The following is a 14543-nucleotide window of genomic DNA, read 5'->3' as shown; positions in this document are numbered from 1 at the left end:
GATATCGTGTGTCCATACATCTCAATGATTTCACAAGTCTTTTTTACGCAATGTCCCTGTTAAAATTGTGCGGGAGACCATTCACCTTGTTGATGAATATATAATAATATTCAAAACCCGTTCAACGATGAGGTGAGAACTGGCTACTGTTTTTGCCTATACTGATTAAAAAATCTGTCAACGTAAACCATTAAAACTTCCGGTAGATCTTAAAGATATAAAATCATATGGAAATGTTTTTTTTTCGGTGAAATTTAAGAGTATTCCAAAATTATCCGGTGAAGGTAAATCATGACCGCAAGAAGACAGACATGCAACAACAAAGAGATGAAGACGAATATGGTGGGAGGGGGGTGGGAAGAGGTTCAACGATGACGCGTAGATAAGGGAGGGCTTAAAGTTTACGTGACGGGCTTCCTGATGTAACTAAGTCAAGACAGAGCCTGAGAACTTTTAGTCATTGTTGGAGATGAGGCAAAAATACATTGCGCCTAAAGAGAGAAAAAGAGAGAGAGAGAGAGAAAGTTTTGTGGTTAAAAAGACGACTTTGGGCCCAAGCAAAGTTTTAACGTAGACAGTAGGCTAACAACCCCCCTTTCTCCTTGGACCACCTTTTGTGGGGATATCACGTCCGATGTCTCGTATCCGGACATTCTCGCGACTCAACTTCCGGGAACGTGAGGCCGCAACGAACCTCTACTTTACCTAACTTGAGAACCTGTCGGTCAACGATCTTATCATATATGATAATCTTATCGATATTATCATAAAGATTTTTATATTAATTTAGATTCTAATCGTGGTTTTTCATTCATGAATTCTGTTTTCTTGTTTTATATTGTACGCATTCAAAAAGGTTTAGTACTTTTGACTTAGTTTTTTTTTGTACGTGAATCGTAAAAAGATTTGAATGAAAAACTCATCTTAAGAGAAGATTTGATATAGATAAGACTGAATATTCATTCATGATTTAGAATATGTTTCCTTTTTTTTAGTTATTATGAAATCTTCATGGGATCCTCATATTCCGGGAAAGAATAAGTATATATATATAGTCATCTCTCTATCTTGTTTCAATCTCTTGAAACAGTTTTCGGATGTTTATGAGAAATTTGAACTCTTACTCAGTTTTTCTGAGGATATCAAATCGAGACAAAAAACAAATCGCCCATGATTGGTCGGTTAAGGATTTAATCATTGATTAGCTTTTAATCGGAGTTGGTGAAACTGGCGCTTAATGGTGTCAAAATGTTCATTCATTTAGAGGTGTTAAAATTTAAAGTAAGAATTTATACGGATTTCCAGTGTGAAATTAAAAATTCTTTGTTGTTGGATTATTTTTATGTTGTGAGGACATTATTCTTTTTTGGCGTATAACATAAAGTATATCGCGCATGCACACATCATCAGTTTCGTGATCTTGTTACCTTCTTTTTTATGGGCACAAGGTGCAATAAGGCTGATTGACATGGAACTTAGAAAGAGTAATGCGAGGTTAGTAACGATGGTTGCGAAATGGAGATGGAAGAGGTGGACGAGGGTTAAAAGAGAGTAGGTGTTGACGGCTCCCCGGGATGCCCTGTCAGCGTCAGCGTTCCTGTGATCGCATATCGGGTTTACTGCCGTAGCGTGACGTACTCATCTGTACCATCGTTTCGACCACCCCCCCCCCCTTTTGCCCCCTTTAGACACACCACTACCACCTTATACTATCGCCATCCCCATTATCTACTCGTTGTGACAGAGCTCCCAAGGGATCTTACCCTGGTCGTTCACATAGAACATCTTCTCCCGTCCACTTTACCTCCCTGACCACAGAAAACTTTCAATATTTTATCAGACAACATTCCTTTACAAAAAACAGAACATATTGTCGCGTGCTATTTCCTTTCTAATTTTTTTTCATTCACTCATTAAATTAGATAGAATTCTTACATTTCTTACATTTCATACATTTCATACCTTGAATATTGTTATGTGAGAAAATTCTAAAAATTCAGTTCTACAATTAAGGAGGTGAGAAAATATTGAACTTATTGTTCTAATTCTGTTTCGAATTGATTTTGTACGAGTGTCACGTTTAGCTTGTATAGGAAACGTGGTATTATTTAGGAGACATTTATTATCTGCTGATGACCTAAATGTGTATATGGAAAAGGCGTGTTCTCTTTTTTCGAAAATATACAAATAGCACCTTGCTAGAAATTTTTTTTCATGAATTGGAAATCTATGTGCGTGCCTTGCTTGTGTACAAAGAAACAAAAAATAGGAAAATCGAGTTGTCAAACCACGTACAAAATTTACCATTGTAAAGATATTCATGCGCGGGAGATCAAATCACTACTATGCGTTTGGCGGCAAATTCTTTATCGATTTTTCTTTTCTTTCTAATATTAAAAATACTCTCTAAATCTGAATTAGCGAAATTTTACCTATTCCCAACGAAAAATGCCATATTAATTCCAAATAGGAGTGGCTAAAGGCATAAAGGATTTTGAATGGCTAACGGAGTGATAATGATTCAGTGAAATTTTACAAAAATTCAGTCTTTATTAATTGGAATTAGTGGTATTTTCGGTTTTTCAGATTTAGGGACAGTTTCATCAACTCCGATTAAAAGTTAATCAATGATTAAAGTCATTTCACCGTCCATGATTGGTCGGTTAAGGATTTAGGGCAACTCCGATTAAAAGTTATTCAATGATTAAAACCAGTTTAAAGGCTTATGATTGGTCGGTTAAGGATTTAATCATTGATTAACTTTTAATCGGAGATAGTGAAACTGGCCCTTAGAAACTATTTAAACTTTCGAAATGAAAATTAGTTCATTTTTAGTACATTTATATACAATGAAAACACTAGTCCAAAAAGAAATTTAGTTCCAAAATAGAGAATTGAAAAAAGTAAAGAAAATATTAAACATAGTATAATTGTTAATTGCTTAGATGAAAATAATGATATGCAAATTAAGAAATGATGGTAAAAATTTACACGCTCTTTAATTCATAATTGAATTAACCTCCCTCTCGCTCTCTTTCTCACTCTACTTCATTTAAAGTACAAATGTGCACCTGTTCTTTGCGTGACTTTACTCGATAAATCAACGGCAAGTGTAAAAGACTCAATCTTCTTATGTATATAAATAAGTGGAAGATTATGGGGGATTTCATGGCGAGTCGTTTAAGATAAAATCAATATGTACTTAATACTGATTTATCATATGAAAAAAATATTTCCTTATCTCAGTATTTTCGCACCCGATATTTTTACACGAAAGATGGACTGAATTTTCAAAAAAAAAATAATTTAAAAAAATTTTAAATATTCGTGTGTTTAATTAATCAGTCAGTATAAATTAAAATGCTAATTTAACGATTAAGGTGAGGAATTATCAACTTTTCCTTGAGATTTAAATTCAATGAGCAATTGCAGAAACGAGAGTTTGAAATTAATATAAAAGAGTTGAGATATACGCAAAGACGACAGATATACTTTTGTTAATATTTCTTGATTAGAAATGAAATAAAATAATTATTGAGAAATAAGTATAAAAAGAGAAACAACATGCCCTGGCTCGAGGAGAGGACCCTGACTCTGTTTGTACGGGACACAGAGGTCCGCCGGTACGAACCAGGAGTGCGTGAAAGCGGGGTTGATGTTTAGCGCCCCGGCGGTCCCCTGATGAGGACCACCGACCCCGACTCCAGCCACTCCAACTCCAACGGGGCTTTGACGTTGAAAACCCCCGTAGTCCATGGCCATCTGATAGGGTAACATCTTCCTTTTTTACTCTCTTCACCAACAATATAACAATTAACAACCCGCACGCACCAATGTCCACGGTTTCACAATTTAAAAAAAAATCCCTCACTTCACATCATTGTCTTCACATTGTAAAGTGTCGAACACCGAAACATTCAGTTGAATTAAATAGAGGAAAAAAGAAATAGTATTTACTTCCGTGTCATGGGGTGACCGAGAAAAAGTTCGTTCTGAAAGTTACGATAGACTAGACGGAACTGTACCACAGCAAGTTTTGGGTTTCCAAAGTACATGCGATTGAAGGAGAGAAAACGAGGTAGTGAAACGGAGAGCGCGCGCCGTTTAATGGGCGTGACCTTGAACAAGTGACGCCCAAGGGCGCGTCCAGCGAATCACTTTGTTTTGTGACTCTGATCACGTGACCGCCCCCTTTTCAATGCACACTATCAACCCTCTCTTGATGCCGTGACGGGATGATCACCTGTGCGTGTGTGTTCCTTGTTTGCCTGGTTACGTCCACTTTGTCGTTCGAGTGAAAGGCTCCACCCATTCCAACAAGGAGACCTTCGCGTGATTGTAAACATCAGATTTTCGTTACGCCTACGCCGCTCCGTCTGCCACGAGGTTTATATCACTCCAGACCACGTGCGCAACCAGTTTGTATAGTGATTTCTTTGCGGGGTCCTTATAAGATTACAGGGAATTATAAATGGATTTATTGATCTGAGTTGGAGGTTTCATCCTAAATGGACGTGTATCTAATTGTTGGGATTCTACATTTTTTTACGGTTAATGTTAATATTAATGTTAATGATTATTGATGGTTTCAATTTGTGGTATTTGGAAAAATTGACGGAGGTAAATTTTGCTTTTGCTGGAGTTTTACAGCATAGTGTTTCTAAAGATATCAAATTGAGACAAAAAACGAATCAAAACGTGCAACGTTTTGATTCGTTTTTTGTCTCAATTTGATATCCTTAGAAAAACTATATGATAACTATAGTGGTTTCACTGCAAAAAGAAGTATATCTTATAATTTATGATGTTTTGGTAGCAATTTCTAAGATGTTTTGGTAGACGCTTTTTAGTTACTTGAAGTATTTTAATTTAAGATATGTTGAAAGTATCTTCGTACACATTTTCAGCATATTTTTTTGGGAAAAAAGTTTTGAAATTAACTCATATCGAATCAAAGTCTGCTAAGACCTATACTTTATGAAGAATCTAGAAGAACCTATCTTTTAGGGTTTAGACTTTTTTAGAAAATATCTGTATAGAATATTGATTGATTCTGGAATAGTTCAATGGCCCATCAAGTTGGAGTATAGTATACTTTAAAATTTACTTGTTTGTTTTTGTGTTTTTTTAAAATATAGTTCTAGTGGACCACCAAATTGGAGCAGATGAGTAACGTTTCTTTTTGTCCGTTTTAGGGAAACATTTGTAAAAAAATTCTGTAATAATTTGATGAAGCTCCGTAGTATATATCATCAAATTAGAGAAGTGCAATTACCATTTTAGGCCAAATTTTTAAAAATTTAGTTGATTCTGAAGTAACTTGATATAAAACTCTGTTAGAGGATCATCCAATTGGTGCAGTATCAGCCATTTATTTCTTATTGTTTTGGGTCTTCTTAGAAAAAATCTGTAGAAATTTGTTAACATTTTTCATATTTTGAGAAATTCGAAGTATTAATCAAGATAGAGCATACCAAAAATTTGATGCATTATTATATAGCATCAAATTTTTTGTACATATCTAAAAAAGAACAAAGAAATTAAGAATTTTATGGAATTAGGAAACAAAGGAATTCAATTGATAGAAATTCATTCATTTTGCATGATGAGATTTACAGATTTGCAAATTTGCAATTCAGTATAAGAAACCTTGATATGCATCATCTATGGAATCAATGTACATGCGTTGACGAATATGAAGGACAAAAAGGAATTGATTCGTTCATTGACAAAGTAGCTTCTGTAAACAATAATCTATTAAGATCGGCATCTGTAGATTATCAAATATAGAAGACGATTTTAAGATGCAATTCTTCGTTCGTTATTACACAATCGATTACACTTATAAAGAATATAGTTGTCATTACTATGCATCGCAGTTATCTCCAATTATGCGTCGTCGTCATCATAATAAAATGCAATCATGTTTTCATTTTAAAAACCAACATTGCATTAACATATGAATTCGATTTGCTCCCCTTCTGCTCGAATGTCTTCTATTACAACAACCATTTTTGCAGATTCTGATCATCAAAACATTTTTATATTCGCGTTTATAATTTTTTCTCGCAATATTCAATTTGTGGATTTTCAGATTTATTACCGCGCATTATTTCCAGATTTTTAATTACCATCTGCGGTAATATATGGAGGGTATATTCCAGTATTAGCATTGGTGATTTGATTAGGTATTTTCTTGCCTGTGTATATTCCATTTGAGTTTGGTATAGTTTTATATAATCAACAAGTGTTGTCAACAAGAGTGTGATACTGTGTACATTGGATAAATTTACAAACCGCGCCCTCATCCATTGAGAGAGAAGATAAGGATTAACTAGAAGGATTATTAATGAAAAGCACGAGGGTATGCTAATTGAGTATCTATACGGGAGTCTGCATCCCCGCAGTGGTCGGAGTATGCGCCTCCTGTTTTGAGAGAGAGAGAGAGGGAGAGAATAAGAGAGTGAGAGGAGCGAGCGAAACTTCAGCTATCTGCTACAAGCAACCTCTCTATCTTAATGCGGATCGGTCTCCACCGCAAAAGTTATTCCATGCCTAGAAATTAGCTGGCACGGGCTGACTAGACGCTTTTAGGTAAACACTTTTAATTTATTGCATTTCTTGTTTTGTGTATGGCAAACGGTCTGTATGCATCTTTTTGTATATACAAAGAAAAACTGCACTCGAAGAAAAATCTATAAAGATAAAGTAATTTATTAATTTCTGTATACAATAGAACGGATATTGAGTAATAAGAGTTAAATCCTTCCATAGTTTAATTGATATTAATAGAATAAATTATCAAAATTAATTCAATTTTAAAAAAATTGTGTTTATTTTCAAAAATTTTAATAAAATTCTTGGCAAGATTTTAATTATTTTCAAAAACTTTCCTCAATTCAATGATTTTTAATATCTACTACTTTAATAAATATTCCTAAAAGAATTCAATTAGTTAAAAAAAATTTTTAATAAAATTCTACGCAAACATTTAATTATTTTCATAAATAATAAAAATTTCACAGGAATTCAATTATCTACAAATTATTTTCATATATTATTCAATTATTTACATGAACAATATTATAATAATATTTTATTTTTCATAGAAATTCAATTTTTAAACAAAATTTTTGATAAAATTCTAAGCAAGAATTCAATTATTTTCATAAATAGTAAAACTCATCGAAGAATTTCAATTATTTTTAATACTATTTTAAATTAATTAATCGAAAAAATTAATTATTTAAAACAATGTTTATTAAATTCTTAGAAAGAATTCAATTATTTTCAAAAATAACAAAATTTTCCACAGAAATTCAATTCTTTTTAAACATTTTAATAACATTTTTCGCAATAATTGAATTATTTTCATAATTAATAAAAATCTCCTCAGGAATTCAATTATTTTTGAAAATTTTAATAAAATTCTTAGCAACTATTCAATTATTTTCATAAATAATAAAATTCATCGCAGGAATTCAATTATTTTTAATTCAATTTTACAAAATTTGCTCGACAAATATAAATATTCTTAAAAATTTAATTACAATTCCTGGAAAAAAACAATTATTTAGAAAAATGTTTTTTTTTAATTCTTTCGAAGAATTCAATTATTTACAAAAATATTAGAATTTTTCACAGGAATCTTAAATATTCACAGGAGTATGAAATACAGTTTTAATTAAATTTTTTTGAAATAATTGAATTATTCTTTTAAATTTTAATAAAATTCTTATGAAGAATTCAATTATTTTCAAAAATAACAAAATTTTTCATAGAAATTAAATTTTTGTTGAACATTTTAATAAAATTTTTTGCAATAATTCAATTATTTTCATAAATAATAAAATTCATCGCAGGATTTCAATTATTTTTAATACAATTTTAATGGAATTCTTCGAAAAACATTATTTTTCGTTATTCTTAAATATTTTATTAAAATTTATGAAAGAAATTTAATTATTTTAATAACTTTTCCTACAATTTATTTATTAGTATTTAAGTATTTTTTTAAATAAATTTTTAATTAAATTTCTTTAAAGAATAAAATTATTTTCAAAAATTTTAATGCAATTCTTTGCGTAACAATTCAATTTTTTTAAAAATAATTTTAACAAAATTCTTCGCAAAAATCCAATTATGTTAAAAAATTTACAAAAATTCTCGTCAAAACTTCAATTATCTTTATAAATAATAAAATCCTTCTCCGAAATTCAATTATTTTCAAAACTTTTAATAAAATTCTTGGCAGAATTTCAATAATTTTTAATACAATTTTCATCAAATTTCTCGAAAAATGCAATTATTCTTAAAAATTTTATTAAAATTTGTCAAAAGAATTCAATTATTTAAAAATTTGTTGATAAATATCTTTATGAAAATTCAATTTTAAGAAATATTCAATTGTTTAATAAAATATTTATTTTTATAGTTAAATAATTGAATTCTCGTGGAATTTCCTAATAAATATTGATTTAAAAATGAATTTCAAATTAAAATCTTTGATTTGAAGTTTTCATACTTTTAATTTATAAAAATTCTGTAGAATTAATTTTTGAATTTTTGAATAAGTTTAATGGAATTTTTTAATTATCTGAAGTTTTTAATTTCTAACATATTTAATTGAAGAATGTCAAAATAATCGAAATTTCGTAAAACTAAATTGTAAGCAAAAGTTCAAATTCACAAATTGAATTTCAAATTTTTGAATATCTTAATTTCTATAAAAGAATAATGATTAAATATTTATTTAAAAATCAAGTTATTGATGTTTTCGAATAATTTTCATTTTAAAAACCTGGAAAAATTCATCCGTTTTTTGAAAAATCTGTAAAAGTCATGGAATTTGAAAAGAGCAAAAGCGTGTTTAACCCTGGAATTCTATTATAATATTAAAACGGATATTGTTAATATATTTCGTAATTTGTTTCTTCGAGTTTTTGGCAATTTTGTTACAGAGTGGATATGGAGGATTAAATACTTTATTTAATTATAAATTTTTCAAGATAAACTAAAAGTAAATAGATATCTATTGGTGATATTATTCAGATTTAGAGCATAAGATCTGCATTTTATTTTTGCTATCTTTTGAAAAACTACACGGCGGCGTTGCTTTTTATATTTATGAAATATGTATGAAATTACTTTGAGATAAACATCATGTTAAATATATGTGGGTTTGCTTCTTTTCTTCGAGACGAGAGATGCTATATATATGCTATTTATAAAACACGGCGACAGAGACAGAAAAAAGTTGATTCTCGCGTCTTTTGAAACGCTTATAACAGAAAGTATGTGTGAAAACAATAAGGAAAAATAATTTCTCTTGTCTTTACAATACAATGCCAGAACAACAGTATTAATGAGAATTTTAAGAAAAAGGAAAGGTTTCTATATAATCGGATACGATAAAAGAAATAGTTTAAACAAATTTTTGGTGGTATGAAAGAGATTTGAAATATAGTATACAAAATGTTGAGAGACACTGGAGAAATTAACTTTATTGTTTTCTTTTTTATACACTACGTATTCGTATATCCCAAAGAAAGAAGGGGAGAAGGAGTCCGAAATGAGCAGACAAGTTTTTTGTCGATTTCAGAGTTGCCACCGCTTTATATATAAATATATATTATACCACGCAAGGCAAAAGCAGGCAAAAGCGACTAAAGAAACAAGGTGATCAAATCCACCTTGACCAACCGGATGATCACTTGATCGAACAATACCAGATTGATCAAAAGATCAATAGGCGTGAATGGCTCGTCTTTCTTATTCCCTTTCAAGTATAATTTGAAAATCCGAATAAAAATTATACCGAAATTATATTTTTTGTATTAAACATATATCCGCAGAGGAGAAATTAATCTTATTTTTTTTCTATAGAAAGTAAATTTGTTTACAAGTGTACCAATCACTGCTGTACACTACACGCAGAGAAATGGTTTTTGAAAACCAAGTTAAAAACGCTATTTCACATAGTAAAATATCGAATCGTTATGAGATATAATTAAAAAAACTACCAGTTCTAATATTAAGTACTATTTCATGATTAATAGTGCTATTTGTACATAGTAGAAATTACCATTTTTTAAAAATGGTATCTTGAATTATTTTACATAGTTTTTTTAACTATGACGCGTTAGATGTTTTGCAAAGTGTGTAGTTATTTCAGTTAATGCTTTAAAGTATCTTTTACTAAAGTATACAAAGTATGGAATATTATTTTAAATACATCAAATACAATTTAAGAAAAGGAGAAAATATTATTTACAATACGGCAATTATGATGCTAGTCAGTCAAAATAGTATCTTACATAACGAAAACTCTCCATTAAAAAGTGTTTTATAACATTAATGCATATTATTTTATGCCATTAGAAATAACTAAAAATGTGTATTTATAATAGCAGTAAGTTCTACTTGTTGTAGGAGTTTATACTATTTCACATAGTAAAGAAATCAAGGAGAAAAATTGCTTCTTAACGTCTGAATATAATAGCTGCAAGACCCTTGCGCTATGAGTGGACCGTACTATTTCACATAGTAAAAGATCTTTTACTATGTGAAATAGTACGGTCCACTCATAGCGCATGGGTCTAAGACCTACTAAACCAAGTTAACGCACTGATTCAATGAATAACTGAAATTCTTTTTTTACATGGTGGACATTACCATTTTACACTGTGAAATTACATGTGTTCACAACACAGTACATTTTTTTTGTAATAGAAATGGCCATCAGCATCGTTTTTAGTTCTAAAAATAGACTTTCTGTATACCAACGTGTACTGTATACATTCAGTCGTCTCTGAAAACTCTAAACTTAAAGACGTTATTCGTAAAATTATTTTAAATTAAAATTTTTATTATTTAAATTTAATAAAACATGCATAAAAATTAAAAAGTGAAATAAATGTTTGTTTGAGTGATTAAACTTTTCGCGAAAAAATCGTTATTTTAAGTACTTTTTGATTTATACATGAACATATATATAGTATAGTGTTGAATGTTGGCGTCATGACGCCAAAAATGTCCTGAAATACTAAAGGCGCTATCGAATTTAAGGTAAATATTTAAAAATTATAGTACTATTAAATTAGTTAATATTTAATTAATTAATTAAAGTTACACAAATTAACACTGCTTTCTGAACATGTAACTTGGAACTATTAGTATGTCTGTATACAGGATATTTGAATATTCTATATATATTTTATTTAATAAATGCTGACTTTATTTAATTTTACAGACGCTCAAGATGCAGTGCTTTTACACCTTTTGTCTACCATGATCACACCAATACAGATGAAGTATGGATCAACAAACGAAAAGCGAAAAACTAACCAAGGTGCAGCAGTTTAGTTTGGAAAAAGTTTATAAATGGTACAGTTAGTCATTTGAAAACATTGAATACATTGCTAAAAAGTGAATTTAATTTTTAAGATGACGTCAGTTTTTTCGTAAAAAAATGAGCAATTTGAAATTGTGTAATTATAAGCGCAAGACTACAAATTGAAACCATTATAATTAAGTGTATTCATTATTTTAAACTTTTGCTGTGTATATATTTATTTTAGATTAATAAAAATTATTATTGATGATTTAAATTAAAAATTTTACTTTTAATTTATTAAAACTTTTGTTTCTAGCAATTTCAGTTATTCCACAAAATTACAATCCTTATTTAAAATAGTTAAAATTTCCATGAATTAGTGAAATTTGACTGAGAATCAGTGACTCTATTCTCGCGATTTGAATCAGTGAAATTTCACTGAAGATCAGTTAAAAATGATTGAAATTTCAGTCATTTTTCACTGATTGGCCAATTAAAAAATATCTGAAATTTTCAATATGTGTGACATAAATTTTCAGTAGTTTTTTAATTGTCGAATCAGTAGAAAATGATTGAAATTTCAGTTATTTTTAACGGATTTTCAGTGAAATTCGACTGAATTGTCTGAAGACAATTTTACATTATGTTCAAAGTCATTTAGCACTAGCGTCGTGCACTATTAAAATAGTGGAGTTTACCATGTGGTTCATCGCGCAGTCATTCATTTAAAATAGTGGAGATTACCATGAGGCATAGCGCGCTAGTCTTTCTCTCATAGTGGAGTTTACCATGATGCATAGCGCGCTAGCCTTTCTCTCATAGTAGGTTCAAGTATTTGGAATTGTTATATTTTCTAGGCAGAAAAGTTACCTTTACTATTTAACCAAGTTCCAAAAAATATTTACATAGTTGGAACTAATATAATTAATAATATCAAATACTTTGATACCATAGTACAAAATACTCAATAAAATATTACACTTTACGATTAACTCGATGTGTCACGAAAATACTATGTGAAATAGTTTCAGCTTCTATTTTTAATAGTAATTTTAACTGAAAATTTTTCTCCGTGTATAGTTAAAAGTTTTCGTTAGAAAAAGTTGTTAACAGTTTTGTTTAAAAATAGTTTGAAAATAGTTGACTATTTTTTACTATTTAGTGTTAAGGAGACGAATTGTCTAGACGATGAAATAATATCTCGCTATAATGTATATTTATATACCCCTAGCCTCTATTATTCATTTTGAGAAAATATCATTGCTTTCGGCGCCATCGCGAACATTGTATTGCAAGAATTCGAAATTTGAATCTTACGTGTATGCAATACAAATTGTTATCATTGGTGTCTTTAATGAAGTGTTCTAGCCTTACCGTGGAAGGTGAATCTATGGTCAGTATATACGACAACGACGCACCTTTATTCGCATATATCTTTCTTTCAGTCATTTCTGTGACTGGAATATGTAAACGGTTATCGTAATACCAATTCGTAATAGTGCCAGTAGCAGATGTGCAGATCTCCAGCGTCAGAATACATTTATAACTCCTTAAAATATATAATATATCCGCATTTTGCAGTAGCTTCTGGATGTTTATTTAAATATTGTCCCATTTCATTCTTTGTTGTAATTATTAGAAGAGGTATTTATATATACATTCGGCTTTCGTATCAGGGAAAAGTCAGGGATTTTTATTCAAGTACTGGAAAAAATTAAATGTGCAGGATTCATAATTATAGTTTTCTTTAATTTTTTAATATATATAGTTAATTAATTATTAGAAATAACGAATTTATAGAAGAATTTTATTAAGTGAAGGCAACACCCCCAACTTTGACCCATTTAAATTTTAATTATGAAAGAATGTTATATTTTTTTTCTTGCACTATTTTTAACCCAAAAACATACTATAGGATGGTATACGCAGGGCTTTCGAAAAATGTCAAAAGTTTTAAAATTTGAACATTCAAAATTAATCTTCTCTTAAAATTTTCAATATTTTTTAAAGAAAATTTTTTTCTAAACTTATTTAATAGTTTTTCAAAAACCTCGCATGGATTTGCAAAAATATGCAACGAGTTAAAAGATAAAAATTCTAACCTCTACAAAAATTTAATTTTCAAATTTTTGACCTTTTTGACCAACCTATAGGATATTTTTATATAAAAAATTTTTCAAAAATTGTGCAAGAAAAAAATATAACCTTCTTTCATAACTAAAATTTTAAAGGGTCAAAGTGGAGGGTGTTTCTTTCCCTTAAAAGAAAAATTGATTTTTAGAGAAGTTACAAATGTTTGTAAAAATTTAATTATGTTATAAAATTTTTTTAACTTCTCTTAAAAATTTCAATTATCTTTAAAAAAATAAAATTCTTCCCCAAAATTCAATTATTTTCATAAAAATTTCGAAAGAATTCAATTATTTAAAAAATAGTTGATAAAATTCTTTATGAGAATTCAATTTTAAAAAAATATTAAATTATTTTTATAGATAATAAAAAATTTTATTAAAATTTGTCGAAAAAATTCAATTATTTGAAAATTTGATGATAAAATTCTTTATGAGAATTCAATTTTGAGAAATATTCAATAGTTTTTTCATTTTTGTATATTTAAATAATTGAATTCCCGTAGAATTTTCTAATAAAACTTGTTTTAAAAATGAATTTAAGTTAAAATTTGAGATAATAATTAAATATTAAAAGTATTATTGCGTGAATTTTTAGAAATAATTGTATTTCAAAAAAGTTTAATTGTATTTTTTTAAAAATTATTTCAAGTTTTTATTTTCTAAATATTTAATTGAAGAATTTCTGAATAATCAAAATTTCGTAAAATTGAATTGTAAACAAATGAATTTGAAAATTTTCTAGGAACTTTTGCAAAAATTATTGAAAATAATTGGTAATTGTTCATTTCTTTCTTTTAATAAAGAATGTTAGTAAAAGTTTTGAAAGTAATTAAATTTTTTGAAAAATTTATTTAAATTGTATTAAAAATAATTGAAATCCTGTTGAAGAATTTTATTATTTATGAAAATAATTGAATAATAAATTATATGAAAATAATTTGCAAATAATTGAAATCCTGTGAAGAATTTTATTATTTAGGAAAATAATTGATGTCTTGCAACGAATTTTAATTACATTTTTTTTAAATAATTGAAATCCTGTGAAGAATATTATTATTTACGATGATAATTGAATT

At 28.7% G+C, this 14543-nt stretch overlaps 1 protein-coding gene across 7 annotated transcripts in view; it reads right to left on the bottom strand.

Annotated features, from left to right (window-relative positions):
• The window catches only part of LOC122510282 (protein trachealess), a 267778-nt gene that overhangs the window by 37104 nt on the left and 216131 nt on the right, over positions 1–14543 (bottom strand). For 2 of the 7 annotated variants that reach the window (XM_043624804.1, XM_043624807.1), the window contains exon 1: positions 3569–4163. The exons of 4 other annotated variants lie outside the window; for them this stretch is intronic. In XM_043624804.1, the coding sequence (XP_043480739.1) occupies positions 3569–3777 (209 nt within the window). In that variant the 5' untranslated portion in view covers positions 3778–4163. Of the gene's footprint in view, positions 1–3568; positions 4164–14543 lie in introns of those variants that run through there. One more of the 7 variants, XM_043624805.1, reaches the window with a different exon arrangement.

Source organism: Leptopilina heterotoma, unplaced genomic scaffold (assembly GCF_015476425.1).
Source record: "Leptopilina heterotoma isolate Lh14 unplaced genomic scaffold, ASM1547642v1 Lhet_68, whole genome shotgun sequence".
NCBI lineage: Eukaryota > Metazoa > Arthropoda > Insecta > Hymenoptera > Figitidae > Leptopilina > Leptopilina heterotoma.
Note: the sequence above shows the minus strand (reverse complement) of the source record. Positions and strands in the feature narration are given on the sequence as shown.